Source organism: Procambarus clarkii, chromosome 63, assembly GCF_040958095.1.
Source record: "Procambarus clarkii isolate CNS0578487 chromosome 63, FALCON_Pclarkii_2.0, whole genome shotgun sequence".
NCBI lineage: Eukaryota > Metazoa > Arthropoda > Malacostraca > Decapoda > Cambaridae > Procambarus > Procambarus clarkii.
The window spans coordinates 11,296,976-11,323,098 of NC_091212.1; the positions used below are offsets into that span (position 1 = coordinate 11,296,976).

Genomic DNA, 26,123 nt, shown 5'->3' on the forward strand with positions numbered 1-26,123 from the left:
TTCATGTTAATGGCCTATAGTTTTTATAATTATTCAAGGGGTGATTAATTATATTGTAAACCCTTTATGGACATTGAAATCACTCAATTTTTAGTTTGTCCCCTGGAGGAGATCTGCTCTGTGATTCCTGTTCTTGGCTTGCCATGAAGGTCTTATATCCAATATTTTTAGGTAAGTAATAAATCTATATTTTTAATAAGCATTAATTTTTCCTTGTATTCACACACGTCACTTTATGGCATTGACTTCTTGGAAGGTTACGGTGTATTACTGGTGCCCATGCCATGTGACAAAGGACTTTCTTAGCCGAAGCCTAAAGGAGATTAAAAATTTACCTGAAGTTACCTATGGGGTCACTACCACTCTAGTGGCCTCGACGAGCACAGGAAGCTGGCAGCTTGTCAAAGATCCCCCTTTGTTCTAATGATTTTTTCAAGCTGGATTTTAAAGTTCAGCAGAGTTTTGGTAGTTATGGCTTATAAGTGGCAGACTTATGACAAATTAGTGAACTTTAGTATTTCAGGACGTTTATAGTTCTTAAAATAATACCTTAAGGACAAAAACCTTTTATCCCTTACAGGAACATATGTAAGTACAGAGCTATCAAAAGTGGCTTATAAAAAAATCTTTGATGGCTTACATGTTAACACTATCTAATTAGTGTTAACCACCTGGTAACACTAATTACCAGGTAGTAATTAATTACCTGAGTGGCCCCTCAGGTAAATTCAGGTACTAATTACAGTATTACTTGTGTAAAGGAGGAAATGTATATGTTTGTCTCTCAGAATGTTCGGTAATACGTTTATTGCTTGTGATGTGTATCTATGTATGTATTAACACGATGTACTGAACGGGGTGAGAATAGCTTGAGCTGCCTCATCCCTTTGTGTGCATTTTACCTCAATTAACTTATTTCAATTTCAATTTCAATTTCAGTATTACAACACTGAAGAATATAAAAATTTCTAATCATCAGAAGCTCATCTAGGAAAAATGCATTTTAATTCTTCATGACATGTGAACAGGCATCTGCCCATTAAAACATTTAGCAGTAAAACAAAACTTACAACAAATACTATATACTGTATTTAGCTACAAATATGTCACATTGTTTCTACCTATTGTGATACTCAACTACTAAAATAAGTACATGCAATACTTCACTTAAAACTTGAAACATTAAACATACACTTACAGTTAAACCAGTTACTAGTCTAATACTATGCTATACAATTTTTACAATCTATACACCACAACACTGTATGAATCTGTCTAGTAAGCAAAGCCTCTACTAGAAATTTCCACATGCATGCTCTGCAGTATAAATCCAACTCTCATATACATACACTCTTGTTTTCCTCTCTCACTTTATCTATAAATATACAGTACTATTCTGCTGTCTTCTTTTCTAACTTTGATATACTTCATATCCTTAATTATTCAGTTATTATTTATACATGTATTTTCACTATTTTGCTATACATTTCACACGACAACAAAATATAAACAAATACAGTATAATAAGTTTGAATCATAGAAGTATTTACAATAAATAATAAATATTTACGTGTGTAATTTTATAATTAACAAAACCTCCACGAGCACCAGTTGCCACCTTACACCAGTCAACAGGCTCCAGCCACCTCACCAGTCAACAGACTACAGCCACCTGACCAGTCAACAGGCTCCAGCCACCTCACCAGTCAACAGGCTCCAGCCACCTCACCAGTCAACAGACTACAGCCACCTGACCAGTCAACAGGCTACAGCCACCTGACCAGTCAACAGGCTACAGCCACCTCACCAGTCAACAGGCTACAGCCACATCACCAATCAACAGACTACAGCCACCTCACCAATCAACAGACTACAGCCACCTCACCAGTCAACAGGCTACAGCCACCTCACCAATCAACAGACTACAGCCACCTCACCAATCAACAGACTACAGCCACCTCACCAGTCAACAGGCTACAGCCACATCACCAATCAACAGACTACAGCCACCTCACCAATCAACAGACTACAGCCACCTCACCAGTCAACAGGCTACAGCCACCTCACCAATCAACAGACTACAGCCACCTCACCAATCAACAGACTACAGCCACCTCACCAGTCAACAGACTACAGCCACCTCACCAATCAACAGACTACAGCCACCTCACCAATCAACAGACTACAGCCACCTCACCAGTCAACAGGCTACAGCCACCTCACCAATCAACAGACTACAGCCACCTCACCAATCAACAGACTACAGCCACCTCACCAATCAACAGACTACAGCCACCTCACCAATCAACAGACTACAGCCACCTCACCAGTCAACATGCTACAGCCACATCACCAATCAACAGACTACAGCCACCTCACCAATCAACAGACTACAGCCACCTCACCAATCAACAGGCTACAGCCACCTCACCAATCAACAGGCTACAGCCACCTCACCAGTCAACAGGCTACAGCCACCTGACCAGTCAACAGGCTACAGCCACCTGACCAGTCAACAGGCTACAGCCGCCTGACCAGTCAACAGGCTACAACCACCTGACCAGTCAACAGGCTACAGCCACCTCACCAGTCAACAGGCTACAGCCACCACACCAGTCAACAGACTACAGCCACCTCACCAGTCAACAGACTACAGCCACCTCACCAGTCAACAGGCTACAGCCACCTCACCAGTCAACAGGCTACAGCCACCTCACCAGTCAACAAGCTACAGCCACATTGACCACATCACCAGTCAACATACAGCCACACTGACCACATCACCAGTCAACAAGCTACAGCCACACTGACCACATCACCAGTCAACAAGCTATACTCACCACATCACCAGTCAACAAGCTATACTCACCACATCACCAGTCAACAAGCTACAGCCACATTGACCACATCACCAGTCAACAAGCTACACTCACCACATCACCAGTCAACAAGCTACAGCCACATTGACCACATCACCAGTCAACATACAGCCACACTGACCACATCACCAGTCAACATACAGCCACATTGACCACATCACCAGTCAACATACAGCCACACTGACCACATCAGCAGTTAACTATCTCACCTTGTGGAAAAGACGTTTGTACTTGGCAGAAATGGTGTATGGGTATCCAGTACAGTAAAAACTATGCAAGTACTAAAAAATATGACTCTCTGATAAAGACATGATTAAAGAATTACTCCACAAAATAATATTGGATTATTTACATATGTACTGTAGTATATTCTACATGTGATGCCCATTATTAAACTCCACTTTATGGACATGACTGCAATATGTGTATACTTAGTTGGAAGTGCAGAGCAACAAGAGTTTTGAATGATGGAATTTACGTGTAAGCATGTGTGATAATACTTGTTGAAACAATATTATAGACAGAAAATTTAAAGATAAATTCAAAAATACAAAATTATTTAAATGACTTGGTTGGTTTTACAGGAGCTGAAACAAAAATATATAGACTACAAGTATATAAGGAATAGAGTTAAATGCATAATAAAGTTTATTATTACAGTGCTAAAATAACTAGTGAGCTAGTGATGCTCAAACTAAAATATCATATGAAATAAATTATAAATTCTCAATATTAAACTGTTTCACACAATCAGATGAACTCACTAAATTTCCACAAAGCAGACTACAACTACGGCACTCTCTGAATATGTTTGGAATTTGCATATCCAAACATTGTTAGACAAGTCCATAAATCTACAACAGCATTAAGAATGTTAATAAGTGAACATTTTTTGTACAGCTGATAATTATATAATGAGCATTTATTCAAGACTCGCTGTTAATTTGCCATAAAGTGTTTTACTGGCTGAAACCCCAGTGACTCCCTAAAGCTATCTTGCTAAGATTACTCTATACAAGTGACATTAGATGCAGTTCTGTTTAGACTGCTAGAAACCACAGCCAAAACCTGGCTTATCCCCCCCACCCCCACCTCACAGAGGTACAGAGAGCAAGTGACAACTTTCCACCACACCGGGAAAGCATCCATAACGTCAGTGAAACTCTACAGACAGCTAGAAGGGTTAACAATGACCAAAACCTTTAAAATACCAAACAACTCTGCAAATGATTCACACGGAACAAGAAAAACATTCAAAGATAGTGCAAAACTCATAGTACTGAATACCACCACCAGGTAAGCCAACTCCTGCACACGGCCACCTTCCTTGTGAGTTCTTAAACTGATGTCCTGCCAGACACTTCTATTCTGGGTCTTTCAAATGTGGCAAACCCCTTTTACTTCAAGCTACAGTAAGTGCTGGCCATCCTTGGATTTATTCCCATGGGGGCCATTTGCTCGATACTGAACTCTGCTTTATATGTTACTTTTTGTTTCATGTGTGGTTTTTTATCCAGGTTATTGCATGAGCTTTGCTTTGTTGTGCTATATATATTCTGAGTTCCTTCCTAGGGTGCCCACTAGCACACTGCCCCTTCAAAGAAATATCTTCCCTGGTGTTTTTGCTAGTTCGGCTTTTGGTTTGCAATTTTTGACCAGCTGTAGTTTGTTTTGAGATTCCTACCTTTCTGGGTGCCTGACCTGGTAGATGGCAAACAAAGACTGCTTCCAATTATACGGGGCTGTCTTTAGGCCATTGCTCCTCATGCCTCTCTTGAGGGGGCCAGGTTCTTGCTCTGGTCCCCGGTAGGCTTGGAACTCCTTCGACTGACTGTTGCCACAGTCTAATATATACACATCAGCCCAGTAGAGTTCCAGGGAGCCGAAGCGGCTCTCCACAGAAAATAGTCCCACGAGGATCAGATCAGCCTAAAGAAATTATGAAAGAAAACTTGCCTAAAACAAAGAAAGACCCAAAGGCATTCTATGCCTATATAAGAAGTAAAGCCAAAACAAAAGACTCGGTAGGACCCTAAAAAGATGAGACTAACCAAGTTATAATGGATGATAAAAGGGCAGCAAACATTCTGAATGAATATTTACATCAGTGTTCACACTAGAAACTTTAGATGACATCCCATCACCCATACAAATGTTTGGAGGAGAAGAGAACAAATTCAGGAATATACCCATAATGTGACATAATCAGGAAGAACATTGACAAACTTAAAGGCTTAAAATCCCCAGGTGTGGATGGAATTCAATCCAAAGTCATAAAGGACCTATGACTATGACATAGAACTATGCCTACCATTGAAACTCCTTTTCAGAATCTCTCTGGACCAAGGGGATAGTTCTCCTAGATTGGAAATATGCAAATGTCACCCCTATTTTCCAAAAAGGCAGGAAGAGCTCAGCAGAAAACTACCATCTGATCAACTTGACATCACAAATCTGAAAGCTCATAGAGAGAATCCTAAGGGAGGGAATCATTCACCATCACACAGTGACCAAAATTGGAATATGCAGTGGTTATATGGCGCGCATATCTTAAGAAGCACATCAGCAAGCTGGAAAAGAAGCTATGACATGGAAATAAATGGCTCCTGGGACTGAAAGACAAGAGCTACAAGGAGAGGTTAGAGGCATTAAATACAGTATGCCAAAGCTAGAAGACAGGAGAAAACAAAGCAATATGATCACTACATACAAAATAGTAATGGGAATCAACAAAATTGATAAAGAAGAATTCTTGAGACCTGCAACTTCATGAACAAGAGGTCATAGATTTAAGCTAACTAAACAAAGCTGCAATTTTTTTTTTGTTAGAACAAGTTAAGTGGAGGCAAAAACCGTTGATGGTTTCAAAGTATTATACGACAAAGAGTATTGGGAAAACGGGACACCATGAGTGTAGCTATCATCCTGTAACTACACTTAGGAACAGGACACCATGAGTGTAGCTATCATCCTGTAACTACACTTAGGAACAGGACACCATGAGTGTAGCTATCATCCTGTAACTACACTTAGGAACAGGACACCATGAGTGTAGCTATCATCCTGTAACTACACTTAGGAACAGGACACCATGAGTGTAGCTATCATCCTGTAACTACTTAGGAACAGGACACCATGAGTGTAGCTATCAGCCTGTAACTATCTTGAGGTTATCTTGAGATGATTTCGTTTTTTTTTTTAGTGTCCCCGCGGCCCGGTCCTCGACCAGGCCTCCACCCCTAGGAAGCAGCCTGTGACAGCTGACTAACACCTAGGAACCTATTTTACCACTAGGTAACAGGGGCATAGGGTGAAGGAAACTCTGCCCATTGTTTCTTGCCGGCGCCCAGGATCGAACCCGGGACCACAGGATCACAAGTCCAGTGTGTTGTCCACTCGGCCAACTGGCTCCCTACACTTAGGTAATTACACACACACACACCACTTCCACACACACACACCAACTGCATTCTTTTACACAATTTCATTTTCAGGATAAATTATTCCTGTAATTTACAACCTTACCATGATGGTAACATAACCCCCTATTTTTCCTATACTGTATGTTATTCAGTTTATATAGAACATTTTAAATAACTTGTGATTTCCCAGAAATAAATTGCCTCATTATATAAGGGGTCCACCTTTACTCCTAATTTTCTCTAATTTCATGTTAGAGTACAGTATATTAAAACTTCTTAAGTCTTAGAGTTCTAATTCACAAATTTTGATACAATCAAATCTGAACTAGTAAACTGAAACATGTTACTGAGACTGCATAGTACAGAGTTACCGAGTTGCTGAGTACTTCAGTTGGTGCCTTATTGTTTAATAAATGTAAATTTGATTTCTAGAGTGAAATACTGATACTATAGTCATTTTAGCACCACAATAACAATACAGTACTATATTTTACACACCTGTAGCCTCCTCTGAGCCCTGCACCTTCAGCAAGGATGAGTTCCAGTTCCGGAGTTGCTCCACCAGTGATTAAGGAGCGGATGAGTGTGAGAGCATTCTGATTGAAGTATGTCTGTAACAGTACAAAAATAAAGGTATCATAATAAAATGTCATAATAATGAGTAGATATTTTACATGTGAACATGCTTCATAATTTTCTATATGTTGGCTGTGTGTATGTATGATTTTGTTAGAGTGGAACATTTGAGATTTTCTCTGTTTTATTTTTTTTACACTAGAGGGAATGCCTTTACTCTCCAGTTTGCATCTTTTTCCCTTTTTTTTTCCTTAGTTGTATGTGACTTCCACATACTTTAGGTGCTACACTGCCTAGTTTCTTGAAGCACTAGTTTAAGTTTGCTTTATTTAGCTGTTCTTCCCAGGATATTTCTGCAAGATCTTGATTCATTCTGAATTTAGATGAGGGCCACTAAAACTCTAGTGGCCTCGATAAGGACAGATAGCTTGTCTAAGCTCCCTCCATTTGCCCTGATAATTTTTTCCAGTTGGATTTTAAAATTTATGAGTTTTGGAATTTATGGTTTTGACGGATAGGTGGTTCCTTGAGTTTATAACCCTGTGGATGAAAAGGCTTCCCCAGTTTTCAGTCCTACATTGTGGCTTGTTGAGCTTGAAATCATTGCTCTTTGTGTTACATCTGACCTTTTGGGACTTTAAAAAAAAAACATTTTTTTGTCCAAATAAATGCAGTCAAGCCAACCATCTCTTTAATCATCACTCAGCAAATATCTGTTATCAGAACTACAACAAGTTCTGTCTTCAGACAACTCACAGCTCCTCTGTTTAAATCCCTAAACATGCTAAACATACACTCACTCCACACATTCTCATGTGCTTTTTAAATGTATAAAATCTTATTCCTACATGCTAATCCTGATCTAGAAATCATCCTTGATTGATGAACAGAATCCATGAGCAACACACCAGAAATAAATATATCTTTGATATCCCCAGTCAGACTAAATATGTACAAACACTCAACACAAATAAAAGGACACAATCTATAGACCTCACTCCCTAATGAATTAAAAAATTGTCCAACCTATACTTCATTCAAAGTAAAACCAAAAATACATAATTTCATCCTCATAGTTTACCATTTTGTGCTACCCAACTCACCCAAATTAGTATTTAAGACTTTAAACTTCAACAATATACAGTAATCTATTCTATTAATTTGAAGTTTTAATGTGTAACTCAAATTGTTACCTTTATTGTTTAGCTTATGGACCTGCCTGAAATGCCATGAATGTTAGTAGCTTTGCAAGATTGTTAGACTCAAACTCCAATGTATGTACTTTCTCAGCCCAATGTACCTTCTTGCATAAAAGGTACATTGGTTTGAGACCCATACAGCCCAGGTGAATGGAATACTTTCTTGTATATAAATATTGTTTAAAATCACAAAAAGTAGTTTTGTTCAATTTACACACAGTCCCCATGACACTTCTAGGAACACCAGATTCAACATCTTTACAAGAGGTAATTTTTGTCTCTAAATTCATCAAAATATGCCTTCTCTTGGCATCATTGTTTGTTCATCTTCTAGTGTATGGTTTGGTCAACATTTCTTCAGCCACGTTATTGTGACTTCATCTGCATTATTTGTTGAAGCCCTGAACAACACATCTACATTTTTTTAAGCCATAGTGACAGGATACAATATATATTCACTGAAATAAAACAATGAAAAGCTTTATCTTTTGTGGTTTCCTGTCCTCATCGAGGCCACTAGGGTTAGTGGCCCTCTGGTAAATCGGGTAAATCTTTTCGTTGTTTGGCCAAGTGTTAACAAAAACAACAGACTAGATTATCAAAGCAGATGCAGAGGTTGTGCCAGAGTATCTTGGTGGCCGATTGCCAAACTAAATAGTAAATTTCTTGCTTCAGGAGAGCATGGAAGATGGCAAGATGCCTTGTTGGGCATGCAAATGCATACTTGAAGTCATCAGACATTTGAAGGCTGAACTGAAAGTCAAGCAGTATATTCGAAATCACAGCATATATATATCCATACACTACATACACTGAGACTAGCTAATAAACTGAGGCACCCTAACAGAAATCCTATTCTTTTAAAACAAGGCTTCTTCTGAAAGTAATTTTTTTTTCTGTTCTTGCAAGGTTGTACTTACAAGACTCAAGACTCTACTCTTTGATTTCTGTCTGAACACTGGCAACTATATTCTACTTTTATACATAATCTACAAAGTTTGTATGTGCAATTTCTATATGATGTAGACTTGCTTTTTTTGCAGTTATAAGCAAAGTTCTGAGAGTGGAATAAAAACACAATGAAAAAGGTACATACCAAAAAATATACACAAACATCTGAAAACAAAAATAATTAAAAGAAGAAATTTAATAAGGGAAGAAATCTTGAAAAGAGTGCATCAGCTGAATACTCACCGTGGACATGAGAGAGTCGAGGACAGAGACAGCAAAGGCAGTGCCACAAGCAAAGGGTTGAGTCAAGTAGAGTTCAGTGTCTGGGTCATCATCATCATCTTGATCAAGGAACTGAACATTACTGTCATTTATTAATTCTGTGATCATAGGGACATTAGCACCATAGACAGAGCCACGCCTTTGTAGCACTATTGGTGACCCAAGAGGACTCAAGGTGTCACCACCACCACTTGGGTCTGTCGAGTCAAACAAAAATACAAAGTATAAAACATAAAATAATGGTGAAAATAATTTAACAAATCTCAATATCTCTAAATACTACTTTTAAAAGTTTCCTGGCCAATGATTGTACAATCTGCTCATGTACTGTACTATCTGCTCATGTACTGTACAATCTGCTCATGTACTGTACAATCTGCTCATATACTGTACAATCTGCTCATGTACTGTACAATCTGCTCATGTACTGTACAATCTGCTCATGTACTGTACAATCTGCTCATGTACTGTACAATCTGTTCACAAACTGTACAATCTGTTCATGTACTGCACAATCTATTTATATACAATACATTCATACTACAATTCAGATGCCACAGAACAGTCTTAGTTTGATACATCATATGAATTACTGATAACATTTGTAATATTAAATATATACTATATAATGAATTCTTTTAATTGTCCAGAGCAATGATCTTGCATTAAAGATAAAAATCTTCGTAATTCAAGATACAGTACAGCACTTCAGTCTCTACATAACATAAGAAATCATAAATATTTGTGCAGTAAGAAAGTCTTGCTCATAAAATCTACTCAGTCTTGATTTTATTTTTGAATTTGCTGTAATTTGGAAGTTTCAATCCACTCTCAGTGAATCCAGAGAGAAAATAAAAGTTAATGGCTATATGGGTTCCAGTAGTACAGTCGGGTTTGTTTTCAACTCACAATCGAGAATTCCAGGTTTGAATCCCAGGTGGGATAGAAATGTTTGGGTGCATTTCCTATCACCTAATGCCTCTGTTCACCTAGAAGTAAATAGGTATCCAGGAGTTAGTCAGCTAATTGTAGGGTTGCATCCTGAGAAGGGTCAGTAAGTCGACCTTGGGGGAACCTCGATATAAGCCTAACATGTGCTGTGTGTATAAACTGGCTGCCTGTCCCCTGAAACAGTAAATTATAATTATTATGAATTATATTGTCTCAGGAAGAATTGCCATTCATATGAACATACTGTATACACACATATATTATATACATTTAAGGGGGCCTGACAGCTGAGTGGACAGTGCTTCAGATTCGTAGCCCTGACATTCTGGGTTCAATCCCCAGTGGAGGCGGAAACAAACGGGCAGTTTCTTTCCCCCTGATGCCGCTGCTATCTAGCAGTAAATAGGTACCTGGGAGTTAGACAGCTGCTATGGGCTGCTTCCTGGGGGGGGTGTAACAAAAAGGAGGCCTGGTCGAGGACCGGGTCGCAGGGACGCTAAGCCCCGAAATCATCTCAAGATAATCTCAAGATAACCTACATGTGGCAGCAAACACCATTTTGATACACAAGGTGCTTGAACAGAAAGGAATAATTATAATTAATTTTTTCAGGGACAGGAAGCCTGTCCCCTGAATATTGTATATATACTGTAATATTAAAGGTAATATAAATATAAATATAAATACAAATATATATATATATATATATATATATATACTGTATGTATATATATATATATATATATATATATATATATATATATATATATATATATATATATATATATATATATATATATATATATATATATATATATATATATATATCTATATCGGAAGTCGTCGACTTCCGATATTTGTTGGTACACGTTCGGGTCGACCGAGCGCGTGGTTCCCGGTCACGCGGTCCGACCTGCCTCAGTTTACTACAGCTACCCGCTAATTGACAATCGCGCCTATAAGAAATTCCACGTTTGTGGTGATTTTCTGCATTTTGAACATTAAAGTAATTATTATATATCACGTAATGAGTCCCAGGAAAGTCAGTGGTAAGGCTCAACATATGAAAACCCATGTAAGGATTACCATAGAGCAGAAACAAGAGTACAGAATGTCTCTTCCTCAACAATTAGGAAAATGTGTGCAGCATGGGAAGAATTGCAAACCTTTGCTAAAACGACTCACCCAAATCAAGCTGCAGTAGGCCGTTGCCTTAACCTATTCAATGACACTGTGATGCATCATTACAGACAAATGTTGAAACGAAGGGAAAAACAAATGTCTCTTTGACAAATTTGTAGCGAGACAAACAAGCACTGAACCACAACCAGGTCCTAGTGGTATTCAGGCAAAACGTAGGAGAGAGACTACCCCAGAGAAAACATCACTGCCTGATGTGATAATGGAAGGGGACTCCCCTTCCAAACAGTAACAACTCTCCTTCTCCCCCCTCATCACCATCTTCCATACGCCATAAAGGTAAGATCAACTTATGTACTGTATTGTAGTTAGAAAAAACATTGTATTCAGTATAAAATGTATTTGTATGTTAATATTTTGGAGGGTGGGGAACGGATTAATTCAATTCCCTTTATTTCTTATGGGAAAAATCGCTTCGACTTACGATCCGTCTCTGGGAACGGATTTGCATCGTAAGTCGAGGCCCCATTGTGTATATGTGTATGTATGTGTGTGTGTAATTACCTAAGTGTAATTACCTAAGTGTAGTTACAGGATGAGAGCTACGCTCGTGGTGTCCCGTCTTCCCAGCACTCTTTGTCATATAACGCTTTGAAACTACTGACGGTCTTGGCCTCCACCACCTTCTCACTTAACTTGTTCCAACCGTCTACCACTCTATTTGCGAAGGTGAATTTTCTTATATTTCTTCGGCATCTGTGTTTAGCTAGTTTAAATCTATGACCTCTTGTTCTTGAAGTGCCAAGTCTCAGGAAATCTTCCCTGTCGATTTTATCAATTCCTGTTACTATTTTGTACGTAGTGATCATATCACCTCTTTTTCTTCTGTCTTCTAGTTTTGGCATGTTTAATGCTTCTAACCTCTCCTCGTAGCTCTTGCTCTTCAGTTCTGGGAGCCACTTAGTAGCATGTCTTTGCACCTTTTCCATTTTGTTGATGTGCTTCTTAAGATATGGGCACCACACAACAGCTGCATATTCTAGCTTTGGCCTAACAAAAGTCATGAACAATTTCTTTAGTATATCGCCATCCATGTATTTAAATGCAATTCTGAAGTTAGAAAGCATAGCATAGGCTCCTTGCACAATATTCTTTATGTGGTCCTCAGGTGATAGTTTTCTATCTAGAACCACCCCTAGATCTCTTTCTTTATCAGAATTCTTTAAAGATTTCTCACATAATATATAGGTTGTGTGGGGTCTATATTCTCCTATTCCACATTCCATAACATGACATTTATTTAACATTAAATTCCATTTGCCAAGTGGTGCTCCATATACTTATTTTGTCCAGGTCTTCTTGAAGGGCATGACAATCATCTAAATTTCTTATCCTTCCTATTATCTTAGCATCATCAGCAAACATGTTCATATAATTCTGTATACCAACTGGTAGATCATTTATGTACTCGATAAACATCACTGGTGCAAGAACTGAACCCTGTGGTACTCCACTTGTGACATTTCTCCATTCCGATACATTGCCTCTGATTACTGCCCTCATTTTTCTATCAGTCAGAAAATTTTTCATCCATGTTAGAAGCTTACCTGTCACCCCTCCAATATTTTCCAGTTTCCAGAACAACCTCTTATGGGGAACTCTGTCGAAAGCCTTTTTTAGGTCCAGATAGATGCAGTCAATCCAACCATCTCTTTCCTGTAATATCTCTGTGGCTCGATCATAGAAACTGAGTAAATTCGATACACAGGATCTTCCAGATCGAAAACCATACTGCCTGTCTGATATTATATCATTTCTCTCCAGGTGTTCTACCCATTTAGTTTTGATTAGTTTTTCCAATACTTTCACTATTACACTTGTCAATGATACAGGTCTATAATTGAGGGGGTCTTCCCTGCTGCCACTTTTGTAGATTGGAACTATGTTTCCACGCGTATGCTATGATTCCTGTACACAGGGATGCCTGAAAGATCAGGTGAAGTGGAATGCTGAGCTCAGATGCACATTCTCTCAGAACCCATGGTGAAACTCCATCTGGGCCAGCTGCTTTGTTCTTACTGAGCTCCTTTAGCATATTTTCCACTTCATATCTAGACACCTCTATCCGCTCTATGTTGTTCTCTGGAATTCTTATCGTGTCTGGTTCTCTGAAGATTTCATTTTGTACAAACACACTTTGGAACTTTTCATTTAATGTTTCACACATTTCCTTTTCATTTTCTGTGAATCTGTTTCCCATTTTCAACCTCTGGATATTATCCTTTACCTGCAATTTGTTGTTTATGAATTTGTAGAATAGGCCCGGTTCTGTTTTACATTTATCCGCTATCCCTTTTTCAAAATTTCTTTCTGCCTCTCTCCTTACTGCCGTATAGTTGTTTCTCGTATCTTTGTATCGCTGGTATGTTTGGGGGTTTGGCCTCTTCCTGTATTGATTCCATTTTTGTGTCTTTTGGTCTCTAGCCCTCTCGCAATTTCTATTGAACCAATCCTGTTTCCAAGTTCTGCATCTCTGTTTTGGTATAAATTTTTTTGTGCCTTTATCACATATTTCACAAAACTTGACATACATCTCATTCACTTCCTTGCCTAGCATCAAGTCTGTCCAATTATACTCACTAAAAAAATTTCTAAGGTCACCATAATGTCCTCTCCTGAAGTCTGGTTTTTCAACTGCTTCAACCTCCTTATTTTCTTCCAGCTTATAACGCATTGCATACTTTATTCCCAAAAAGACATGGTCACTTTTACCCAAGGGAGGAAGGTACTGAATGTCAAATATCTCTTCCTCCTTCCTGGTAAATATCAAATCTAGCATGGAGGGAACGTCCCCTTCCCTCATCCTCGTAGCTTGTTTAACATGTTGATACAAGAATGTTTCCAGGATGAGGTCTACAAATTTACAGGTCCAAAAATCTTCTGTTTTAGCTTCATATGCTTCCCAGTCTATGGATTTCAAGTTGAAGTCACCGACTATCAACAGTCGTGATCTATCGTTATCCGCTCTCGCTATAATCTCTCTCATTATTGTTATAAGACCTTCACGTTTACTATCTAGCTCCTCCTTTGACCATGTGCTGCTTGGCGGTGGACTATATGCATTTATTATCATTAGTTTATCATCCTCATGGCAGATCTCTAGTGCTATTATGTCAACTTCTTGTGGATTGGCAGTCATTATTTCGTTCACCTTTAGGTGTTCTTTTACCAGCACAGCAACGCCACCGCCTTTCCTAATTTTTCTGTCCCGTCTCCAAATTGAGTAGCCCCTTGGGAATATGACCTCATTTAAAATTACATCTTCAAGTTTTGTCTCCGTGAGTGCAACAATGTCTGGTGTCTGCAGCTGTATTACATCACTTAACTCCAGTATCTTCGATCTCACTCCATCTATGTTGGTGTATGCAATCTTCAGGAACTTGTTCCCCCTCTCCTTATTCTTCACTCCCCCTCTCTCTATTGATTTTGTTGGTTTGCCTTTATGTACCACTTTACTGGTTTGCCTACCCCTATCACTTTGTAGAAAAAAGAATTTATTTCTTCTTCATTCCTGCTCTCATTTAAATGTTTTGCCTCGGTGAGGTTCAGTTTCAGCTTCTCTCTATCTTCTTTTGAAGATAGAGATAGAGATGTGTGTGTGTGTGTGTGTGTGTGTGTGTGTGTGTGTAATTACCTAAGTGTAATTACCTAAGTGTAGTTACAGGATGAGAGCTACGCTCGTGGTGTCCCGTCTTCCCAGCACTCTTTGTCATATAACGCTTTGAAACTACTGACGGTCTTGGCCTCCACCACCTTCTCACTTAACTTGTTCCAACCGTCTACCACTCTATTTGCGAAGGTGAATTTTCTTATATTTCTTCGGCATCTGTGTTTAGCTAGTTTAAATCTATGACCTCTTGTTCTTGAAGTTCCAGGTCTCAGGAAGTCTTCCCTGTCGATTTTGTCAATTCCTGTTACTATTTTGTATGTAGTGATCATATCCCCTCTTTTTCTTCTGTCTTCTAGTTTTGGCATATTTAATGCTTCTAACCTCTCCTCGTAGCTCTTGCCCTTCAGTTCTGGGAGCCACTTAGTAGCATGTCTTTGCACCTTTTCCAGTTTGTTGATGTGCTTCTTAAGATATGGGCACCACACAACAGCTGCATATTCTAGCTTTGGCCTAACAAAAGTCATGAACAATTTCTTTAGTATATCGCCATCCATGTATTTAAATGCAATTCTGAAGTTAGAAAGCATAGCATAGGCTCCTTGCACAATATTCTTTATGTGGTCCTCAGGTGATAGTTTTCTATCTAGAACCACTCCTAGATCTCTTTCTTTATCAGAATTCTTTAAAGATTTCTCACATAATATATAGGTTGTGTGGGGTCTATGTTCTCCTATTCCACATTCCATAACATGACATTTATTAACATTAAATTCCATTTGCCAAGTGGTGCTCCATATACTTATTTTGTCCAGGTCTTCTTGAAGGGCATGACAGTCATCTAAATTTCTTATCCTTCCTATTATCTTAGCATCATCAGCAAACATGTTCATATAATTCTGTATACCAACTGGTAGATCATTTATGTACACAATAAACATCACTGGTGCAAGAACTGAACCCTGTGGTACTCCACTTGTGACATTTCTCCATTCTGATACATTGCCTCTGATTACTGCCCTCATTTTTCTATCAGTCAGAAAATTTTTCATCCATGATAGAAGCTTACCTGTCACCCCTCCAATATTTTCCAGTTTCCAGAACAACCTCTTATGTGGAACTCTGTCGAAAGCCTTTTTTAGGTCCAGATAGATGCAGTCAACCCAACCATCTCTTTCCTGTAATATCTCTGTGGCTCGATCATAGAAACTGAGTAAATTCGATACACAGGATCTTCCAGATCGAAAACCATACTGTCTGTCTGATATTATATCATTTCTCTCTAGGTGTTCTACCCATTTAGTTTTGATTAGTTTTTCCAATACTTTCACTATTACACTTGTCAATGATACAGGTCTATAATTGAGGGGGTCTTCCCTGCTGCCACTTTTGTAGATTGGAACTATGTTAGCCTGTTTCCACCCGTCTGCTACGATTCCTGTACACAGGGATGCCTGAAAGATCAGGTGAAATGGAATGCTGAGCTCAGATGCACATTCTCTCAGAACCCATGGTGAAACGCCATCTGGGCCAGCTGCTTTGTTCTTACCGAGCTCCTTGAGCATTTTTTCCACTTCGTCTCTAGACACCTCTATGTGTTCTATGTTGTTCTCTGGAATTCTTATTGTATCTGGTTCCCTAAAGATTTCATTTTGTACAAACACACTTTGGAACTTTTCGTTTAGTGTTTCACACATTTCCTTTTCATCTTCCGTGAATCTATTTCCCATTTTCAACCTCTGAATATTATCCTTTACCTGCAATTTGTTGTTTATGAATTTATAGAATAGACCTGATTCTGTTTTACATTTGTCCGCAATCCCTTTTTCAAAATTTCTTTCTGCCTCTCTCCTCACTGCCGTGTAGTTGTTTCTCGCATCTTTGTATCGCTGGTATGTTTGGGGGTTCGGCCTCTTCCTGTATTGATTCCATTTTTGTGTCTTTCGGTCTCTAGCCCTCTCGCAATTTCTATTGAACCAATCCTGTTTCCTAGTTCTGCATCTCTGTTTTGGTATAAATTTTTTTGTGCCTTTATCATATATTTCACAAAACTTGCCATACATCTCATTCACTTCTTTGCCTAGCATCAAGTCTGTCCAATTATACTCACTAAAAAAATTTCTAAGGTCACCATAATGTCCTCTCCTGAAGTCTGGTTTTTCAACTGCTTCAACCTCCTTATTTTCTTCCAGCTTATAACGCATTGCATACTTTATTCCCAAAAAGACATGGTCACTTTTACCCAAGGGAGGAAGGTACTGAATGTCAAATATCTCTTCCTCCTTCCTGGTAAATATCAAATCTAGCATGGAGGGAACGTCCCCTTCCCTCATCCTCGTAGCTTGTTTAACATGTTGATACAAGAATGTTTCCAGGATGAGGTCTACAAATTTACAGGTCCAAAAATCTTCTGTTTTAGCTTCATATGCTTCCCAGTCTATGGATTTCAAGTTGAAGTCACCGACTATCAACAGTCGTGATCTATCGTTATCCGCTCTCGCTATAATCTCTCTCATTATTGTTATAAGACCTTCACGTTTACTATCTAGCTCCTCCTTTGACCATGTGCTGCTTGGCGGTGGACTATATGCATTTATCATCATTAGTTTATCATCCTCATAGCAGATCTCTAGTGCTATTATGTCAACTTCTTGTGGATTGGCAGTCATTATTTCCTTCACCTTTAGGTGTTCTTTTACCAGCACAGCAACGCCACCGCCTTTCCTAATTTTTCTGTCCCGTCTCCAAATTGAGTAGCCCCTTGGGAATATGACCTCATTTAAAATTACATCTTCAAGTTTTGTCTCCGTGAGTGCAACAATGTCTGGTGTCTGCAGCTGTATTACATGTGTGTGTGTGTGTGTGTGTGTGTGTGTGTGTGTGTGTGTGTGTGTGTGTGTGTGTGTGTGCGCGCGCGCGCATGCATATTATATTATATATATATATATATATATATATATATATATATATATATATATATATATATATATATATATATATATATATATATATATATAGATATATATATATATATATATATATATATATATATATATATATACACACATACATACATACACATACATACACACACATACACACACATACATACACATACATACACATACATACACATACATACATACACATACATACATACACATACATACATACACACTGTATATCTATCTATCTATCTGGTACTTTAAACTTTTATTGAGGTTTTCCCTCGGTCCAACTACTGATTCTTTCCAGGATGTAATTCCAAAACAGTTATACAGTACCTATTTGCTAGGTAAACAAAGACATTATGTGAAAGAAAACATGCCCAACTGTTTCTGTTCCATCCAGGAATTGAACCCAGGATTGCCAATTATGAGTTGAGAACAAAGCCACAGTACTACAAGATACCTTTAGAGCTACTTTGGTTGGATGATCATGACTCAAAGATTTTGGGGATTGAGCCAGCTCCTGTGCCCTACTTTTAATCACCAATTAGTTGGAATGTTGCCCCTCTAACTGCCCCCCCCCCTCCCTTGTTCTTTTTTGTTTCTTTCATTTATATTTATGAATGGCATTAGCTTCCACTATTTTCTCTTCCAGTTTATTCAAAATAACATGTGTACTGCTTTCAAATATAAGTTCATTTTTAAGTGTTAAACTTTTACTGGTGTACAGTATCACTATCCTAGTCCCAGCAGACAATCAAACAATGTCTTTATTCAATTTGTTAATGATTTGCAGTTATTTTATATATATTGTGACCATCTTCCTTTTGCATCTTCACTGATTCATCATAGTAAGATCTCAAAGGATAGATTAAAGGTCTCAAATACTGTAGATAGATTAATCTCAAAGGATAGATCGAAACGCTATGAGTACTAGTGGCTTTACAAGAATGTAAAACTTCAATACTCTGTATTCTCATAAACCCAATGTATTTTCTTGTATTTAAATAAATAAATAAATTAGACAGAGGGAAGGGAACTATCAGGAGAAAGTGCGAAGCCATTACGATTATATAGCATTTGGAAGGGAACAGGATAAGGATTTGGGATAGGATGGGGAAAGGTACACAGTTCTTTTCCATTTGTTGTTTGAGTACCTATCTGGGACTACATATCTGGGATATTTGTGGTTCCAAGAGCAGAGATGTGCTTGTAGTGTCCTGTCTCCTTTATTAATAGTGAATATTTTAGTTCCCAGTGGTCATCGAACATACTGTGGTGCCAAAATAGGTCTAAAGTGTCAAACACCTTCAAAACCTTGAGTGGACACAAAGCCTTCTAGAAAAGGAAAGGGGTACCCAACCACCAAATAAAGGGTACCACATGCATATACTGTACCATCCTTGGATTTCTGTTTGGCAAACAAAAGCGTGGGAAGAGTAAAAACAAGCAAAATTATATACAGCCAAAAGCAATCAAACCACCCAGACAAACAACACAAGAAATCCCCAAAATCTGGAATTAACACACCTTAAAAAGTGACACCTGGCCTACCACAACAACATCCCCCACAGGAGTCGAAGGCATGTCCCATCCACATAGAAAAAGAAAGTACGGCAAGGCTAAGAAAAAATCGGTAAAACAGGTGGAGACCACTAAAATCTAAAGAAAATGCAATCAACTCAATATAAGCGAAAAGGTAGAACAAGCTCAGGGCCCTCACATGGTATGGCAAAAGAGAAAAGGAGGGATGTGGAGCAAGAAAGAGGGAGGAGAAGAAGAAGCAAGCCCTTAATTGGGCCAAAGCAAACCTGAAGAAGAAATATCCACATATGAACCAAACCCCAGACATGAACCCAACTCTGGCCAACACCATCTGGACTAACCCAAAGGCCAAAAAAACACAGCATGTAATGCTGCAATCATCTACCACATTATATGAAAGAACAACAGAATCTAAAAGCACTGAGTAAAACTTAACAAGATCCTAAAAAGCTAGAAGCCAGAGTCAAAGGAATCACACAAAGAAGTGGTCCTCACCAAATACCATGAAAAGACCAGTGACTGCTAATCATATTGCAGGAGAGAAAATGTTTGAAAAATGAACCCCACACCTGAGGACCTCCAATGCAAAACTAGCAAAGGGCAGATGACAAGGGCAAGCGAAGGTTCGGGAAACCAATGGCTGTAGCTAATATAGCGCAGAAGGACATGGCCAATATGCAGAACCAAGCAAGGATACCAAAAACTGCATGGACAGGATAGGGTCCCAGAAGGAAGACTAGCAACATCCATAGCATTGGCTGAACCCCCCATCCCCCTAAAAGAGGTGCATTTGAGGCAACCACTGATACCCCAGATGACAAAATAATCAAACCAACTTCCCTGCAGGAAAAGTTACACATTCATACAGGCGCAATGAAAAATAAAAAGCAATGTTGCTGAAGTGCAAAGGCAAGACAACTACTGCCAAAGCATTTAAAAGAAAAGCCAGGAAACAAGGTATACAGCCTTATCATTGAGAAAAAAAAAAGTACAATAAATGACTCAACTGAGCAGAGACAACAAGATAAGGGTTTAGGAGGAATAGGAGGAGAGAAATAAGAGCCAGTTACAGGCCTCCACAACTGGGGGAAAAAGCACAACTCTAACCACATAAGCGGGCGGTTGGTATGGCCGCACAGGAATGCACCCAGCAAGGTGGTTAACATATCTGGAGCTGTGTAGCACACATCTGGAGATGCACAGCACACATCTGGAGGTGCATAGCACACATCTGGAGATGCTTAGCACACATCTGGAGATGCATAGCACACATCTGGAGATGCTTAGCACACATCTGGAGATATATAGCATGCCTGGAAATGCTTAGCATATATGAGGATGCATAACACACAGCTAGGGAACCACTTTGAAGAAAAAAGAGGCAATATGATCACTAAGTACAAAATAGTAACAGGAATCGATAAAATTGATAGGGAAACAAAGGTGCCGAAGAAATAAGAAAATTCACTTTCACAAACAGAGTGGTAAATGGTTGGAACAAGTTAGGTGAGAAGGTGGTGGAGGCCAAAATCGTTTGTAATTTCAAAGCATTATATGACAAAGAGTATTGGGAAGATGGGACACCACGAGCATAGCTCTCATCCTGTAACTACACTTAGGTAATTACCTGCCAAACACACGACATTACTACAACTTTCGAACACGTTTTAACACCTAACAAGTTGTAACAACCAATATATCAAGTTGCAACAGCTTTCTAATATGTTATAAAAACATTATACTAAGATGTAACAACTTTATTACAAGTTGTAACAAGCAGAAAATAGGGACAGTTATGGTTTGTGTTTGCAGGGATGCAGCTAATACAACCAGGGACCCAGAGAGACCACCTAGGTACAGGGAAACCCCCCCCCCCCCAGCAAAAAATTTGGAAACCAGGGAACACCTGTGGCACATCTGGGGAACTGGAACATACAACCAGGGAACGCACCTAAGGAGCTGGTGATAACACCTGGAGAAGTGAGGAATATTAAAAAAAAAAGTTGAATGTAATGCAATGTCTCTTTCTTGGATTAGGGGGCTTCAGTGGCTTCCTGTAGCTAGCCATGCTGAGATAGCTCCAATCGTGTAAGTCATGTGAGCCTGTGAATCATTAATAGCCTACCAGAGATCTGAGGCCAAAACCTGGCCCTTTCCCACCTTACAGGGAGGCACGGAGCATGGGATTCATGATCACATCACTTAGTGCTGGTGATCACGAATCGCCAGTAAACAAACCCTCAGAAAAGATGCTAAGCAAAATAGACCACTCCAAGGTTCACAGAAAGCAAACAAACAATGCAGCAAATGACTCGGTAAATGATCCACATGGTAGAAAATAAAAACAAAAGACTTGGTAGGATTCCTTAAAAGATAATGAGACCAACCAAGATATAAGTGATGATAAAAGGGCAGCCAACACTCCGAATTAGCACATCAGTGCAAATATTAGAGAGATCAGACAACATTCCAATACCCCCACATAAATGTTTGAAGCAAGGGAAGAGAATAAATTTAGGGATATTCCCATTGAGTGCGATATAATCATGAGGTGCATTGACAAACTGAAAGATTCAAAAGCCCCAGGCCAGGTGTGAACAGAATACAATCCAAAGTCTTTAAGGAACTAGCAGATGAATTATATCTCCCACTGAAACTCTTCAGAAAATCTCTGTACCACAGGATAGTTCTCTTAGATTATATACTCTTATCTCTCCCTTTGATACTGTTAATCACAACTACCTCTTACATTAATTCCATCATTATGTAATCTGAGGCCATGCCCTGAACTATATCCAATCCTATCTTAGTGATAGACACCAATGTGTAGCCATCAATGATATAACCTCTCCCACTCTACCAATAACCGTTGGAGTGCCATAGGGCAGCATCTTGGGATCTCTCCTATTTCTTATATACATCAATGATCTGCCTAATGTCTCTAACATTCTTAAACCTATATTGTTTGCTGATGATACTACCCTCATCTACTCAAACCCCAACCCACATACACTAAATAATGTTGTTAATAATGAACTAAAAAAAAGTCCACTTATGGATGTCAACCAACAAACTAACACTTAACATAGAAAAGACCTACTACATCTTATTTGGAAGCAAATCAACAAATGCAATTCAGTTACAGATAGACAACATTAACATGAGTAATAAAAATGATGGAAAGTTTCTTGGCCTATTCCTAGACAAGAGACTCAACTTCATAACTAAGAAAGTCTCTAAAACAGTTGGTATACTTTCCAAAATAAGATGTTATGTACCTAACTCTGCTCTCATCTCACTATATTATACACTAATCTATCCCTATCTTAATTATGGTATCTGTGCATGGGGTTCAACCACTGCAAACCACTTCAAGCCCATCATCACCCAGCAAAAATCTGCTATCAGAATAATAACAAATTCTGCTTTCAGACAACACTCAGCCCCTTGTTTAAGTTCCTAAACATGCTAAACATACACTCCCTTCACACAATCTCTTGTGTCAACTACATTTACAAAACCCTGTTCTTAAATGCAAACTCTGCTCTGAAACTCTCCCTGGACAGATGTAATAGGACCCATAATCTAGAAATAAATAAAAGAAATAACACTAGAAATAAATATATCTTTGATATCCCCAGAGTCAAACTTAATCTGTGTAAACACTCTATGCAAATAAAGGGACCTAGTCTATGGAACTCACTCCCTAATGAATTGAAAAGCTGTCCAACTTTTGTGTCATTCAAAAACAAAACTTAAAAAGTACCTAATTTCCTCTTCTTAGTTTCCTACTTTGTTGTTTTAAAATTTCACTGTATCTAGTGTTACCCAATCTCCCAATCTTTATGTACCTAATCCAAACAACTTTACCATTGTGATCATTGCTGTCTTCTTATATGTGCAATCAATTTGCTGTATGGTGCCTATTAATCTAGTCTAAATTACCAATCAAGCTGACAATGCAATCAATCAGAGCTACCAGTGTGCTTTAATATACCTACTAATCTCTCCCATCTCATTTTTCCTTTTTCTTGCAATGTATCCATTATCATTTTATTAATTCTGCTTGAATTTACCTACTTAAAATTATCTGTTAGATTAAGGACCTGCCCGAAACACTGTGCGTACTATTGGCTTTACAAGATTGTAAATACCATGCTATGTATACTCACAAACCCAATGTACCTTCTTGTATATAAATAAATAAATAAATAAATAAAAATAAATTATAAATATGTAAATGTCACCCCTATTTAAAAAAACAAAACAAAGTTGAATGTAATGAAATGCCAATTTCTGGGTGAGCCCCAGAGGCTCCCTTTAGCTACTATATCTGATATAGTGCCAGACTACAAGCTGTCATCAGTTGGGGGATTCTATTGGCACAAATGAAACTAAAAGCCTCCAAAAGGATCGAAGAATGGAAACAAGGACCACAAGCTTTCAAGTACCAGGCTGTGGAGAACGAGAAAACAAGGGAGAATCATACCCAACCAGGTATACGAAGCCGGAAGGACCACCTCAGTGTGCCAGCATGGTTGCGTGAACCACAGTGCGCCACACCAGCCACCCCTGCCGCCCCCGATTCAAGGAGAGGCAGACAGTCCAAGACAACTGGAACTGGCTTACATGAAGAGCGAAAAACCTGAAGAGGAAAATTACAATGCAGAATCCACCGAAAGTAAAACGACACTCACACCATTTGATCAGAGTTGAAGTAAGAGGGCAGCAATGGAAAAAGCAGTTGAGAGCCTTCAGCTAGACACAACCTAGCAAGAACACCATGCAGGTGAAATTCAAGCTTCCAAGCTGCCCAAATGGTGCCTGGGGCCCTGATGGGAAATGTTGAGACCTCCTATGTCCCAGACCACTCCCATCAAAGTCAGAACCTGAGAAAGCACTAACTGCAACTTCTGCCAGTTAAGCAGAAAGCCAAAGCCAGCCAACTTGGGAAAGAAGCAAAGCCATGGCCGGCAGACAATCCTGATGACTGTGGGTAAAAACCAATCAATCATCAGGGAAGGCTGGAACTCTTGATTCCAAAAGACGAAGATGACAGAAGCCCATAATGTGTTAGTTTGGTGAAAATTGTCAGAGCCAGGTTTAGACCAAGTGGTTCAAGCCCAAAAGTGGTACAATGTGCCCCTTTCTGAACTCCAGCTATTCCCTGAACTCAGGATGGATGGGACTTACCAACAAGAATCCTGGAGGATGCCTGTTGGTAAATCCCATCCAACAGTCCCAGCCTGTTGGTGATTTGAAACAAGAAAGAAGTGGGATACCCTCCACAAGAACCGGGTCACCACAAGAACACTCTTATCTAACAAGTCACGAATGACATCATGTAGAGGAGTAGACAGCTGAAGAGTTCTTGGGACACTGGAGGGAAGGAAAACAAAACCTAATGAAGACCCATAGACACCCTCCCACTACACTGTCACTAAGGTGTACCATGAGAAGACAGGTGGGAGTTGCAAAACTGCAAAGTATGTAAAGAGATAAGAAAGCTAGAACAATGCAATTGAGAATGCAAAATGAAAAAAGCCATGGACAATTATAACCAGCCACCAGTACCATCACATGGACTTAGTCATGCCAAGTGCAAAAGAAGGCTGAAAAAACCTTGAACCCTGACAGTAAACACCTGGCAGAGGAAAGTGTGAACAGCCATTGACAAGAACAATAACATCACCCAATTCCATCTTCAGTGAGGCAAAACCCTGACAAGCATAAGAAAGAGAGCCAGGTACAACTGCAATAGAAGCACAAAGCTGTCTGGTGAACAAGACCCATGTCCTACCCGGAAGTGAGATGACTGAAGATGGGTGAGCTCCTAGAGAAGGAACCCAAACCCCCAAGAAAAGGTATCACTGGTGGGGCAAGGAAAATGTGAGCTGACTACAAGGATGAAAACCCTGGTTCACAGCCTGAGTGAAATACATAGCATGAGCACAGGTAATGTGAGTGACATAAAACACAATTATGAAAGAAAAAGGAAACGATAACAAATGGCCCCGAGCAGAACTAATGTTCCAATGACAGCCCACATTACTTATCTTAAGCATGATGCACAGGATGGGCTCCACCAGAGGTGCTGTGCCACCTTTGTTGTGATCAGGCAAGTAAGGGGACAACGCAGGTGCATCATTGTTGAGGTGTTTACATAACAGCAATGATCGTTTGCCTTGTTCCCTCTAGGATGATGATAAAGATTAAGCCACTCCAGAGGTGACATGAGTAGCCTGTAAATCACTTTGGGTACCTAATTTTCTTAATGTAGAGGGCAAGGGATGGTTTCAGAGGCTTGGTTCATCTCCCTAGGGCATAGCTAAACCAGTACTTAGACTGTGGAGCTACTGAAGAAACCCTCCCAGAATGTAGCACAAATATAGCAAAAATATATAATTTGCTTCAATGAAACCCCAGAACCAATTGATCTATTTGAGCAAGTCTTAACTTGAGCAAAATACATTCTATGCACTAATTTTTTTATTTTTTCATTATAATGAATGATTGTTTTTTTTACTAAGTAAGGTAAGATCATATTTTCACCAGTACAGTAT

General features: G+C 39.1%; 1 protein-coding gene across 1 annotated transcript in view; it reads right to left on the bottom strand.

Annotated features, from left to right (window-relative positions):
• Positions 1–26,123, bottom strand: part of slo (calcium-activated potassium channel slo) — a gene marked incomplete in the record, with an annotated part of 691,171 nt that overhangs the window by 9,869 nt on the left and 655,179 nt on the right. The window contains 2 exon segments of the mRNA XM_069308722.1: positions 6,800–6,912; positions 9,271–9,506. Coding sequence (XP_069164823.1) covers positions 6,800–6,912; positions 9,271–9,506 — 349 coding nt within the window.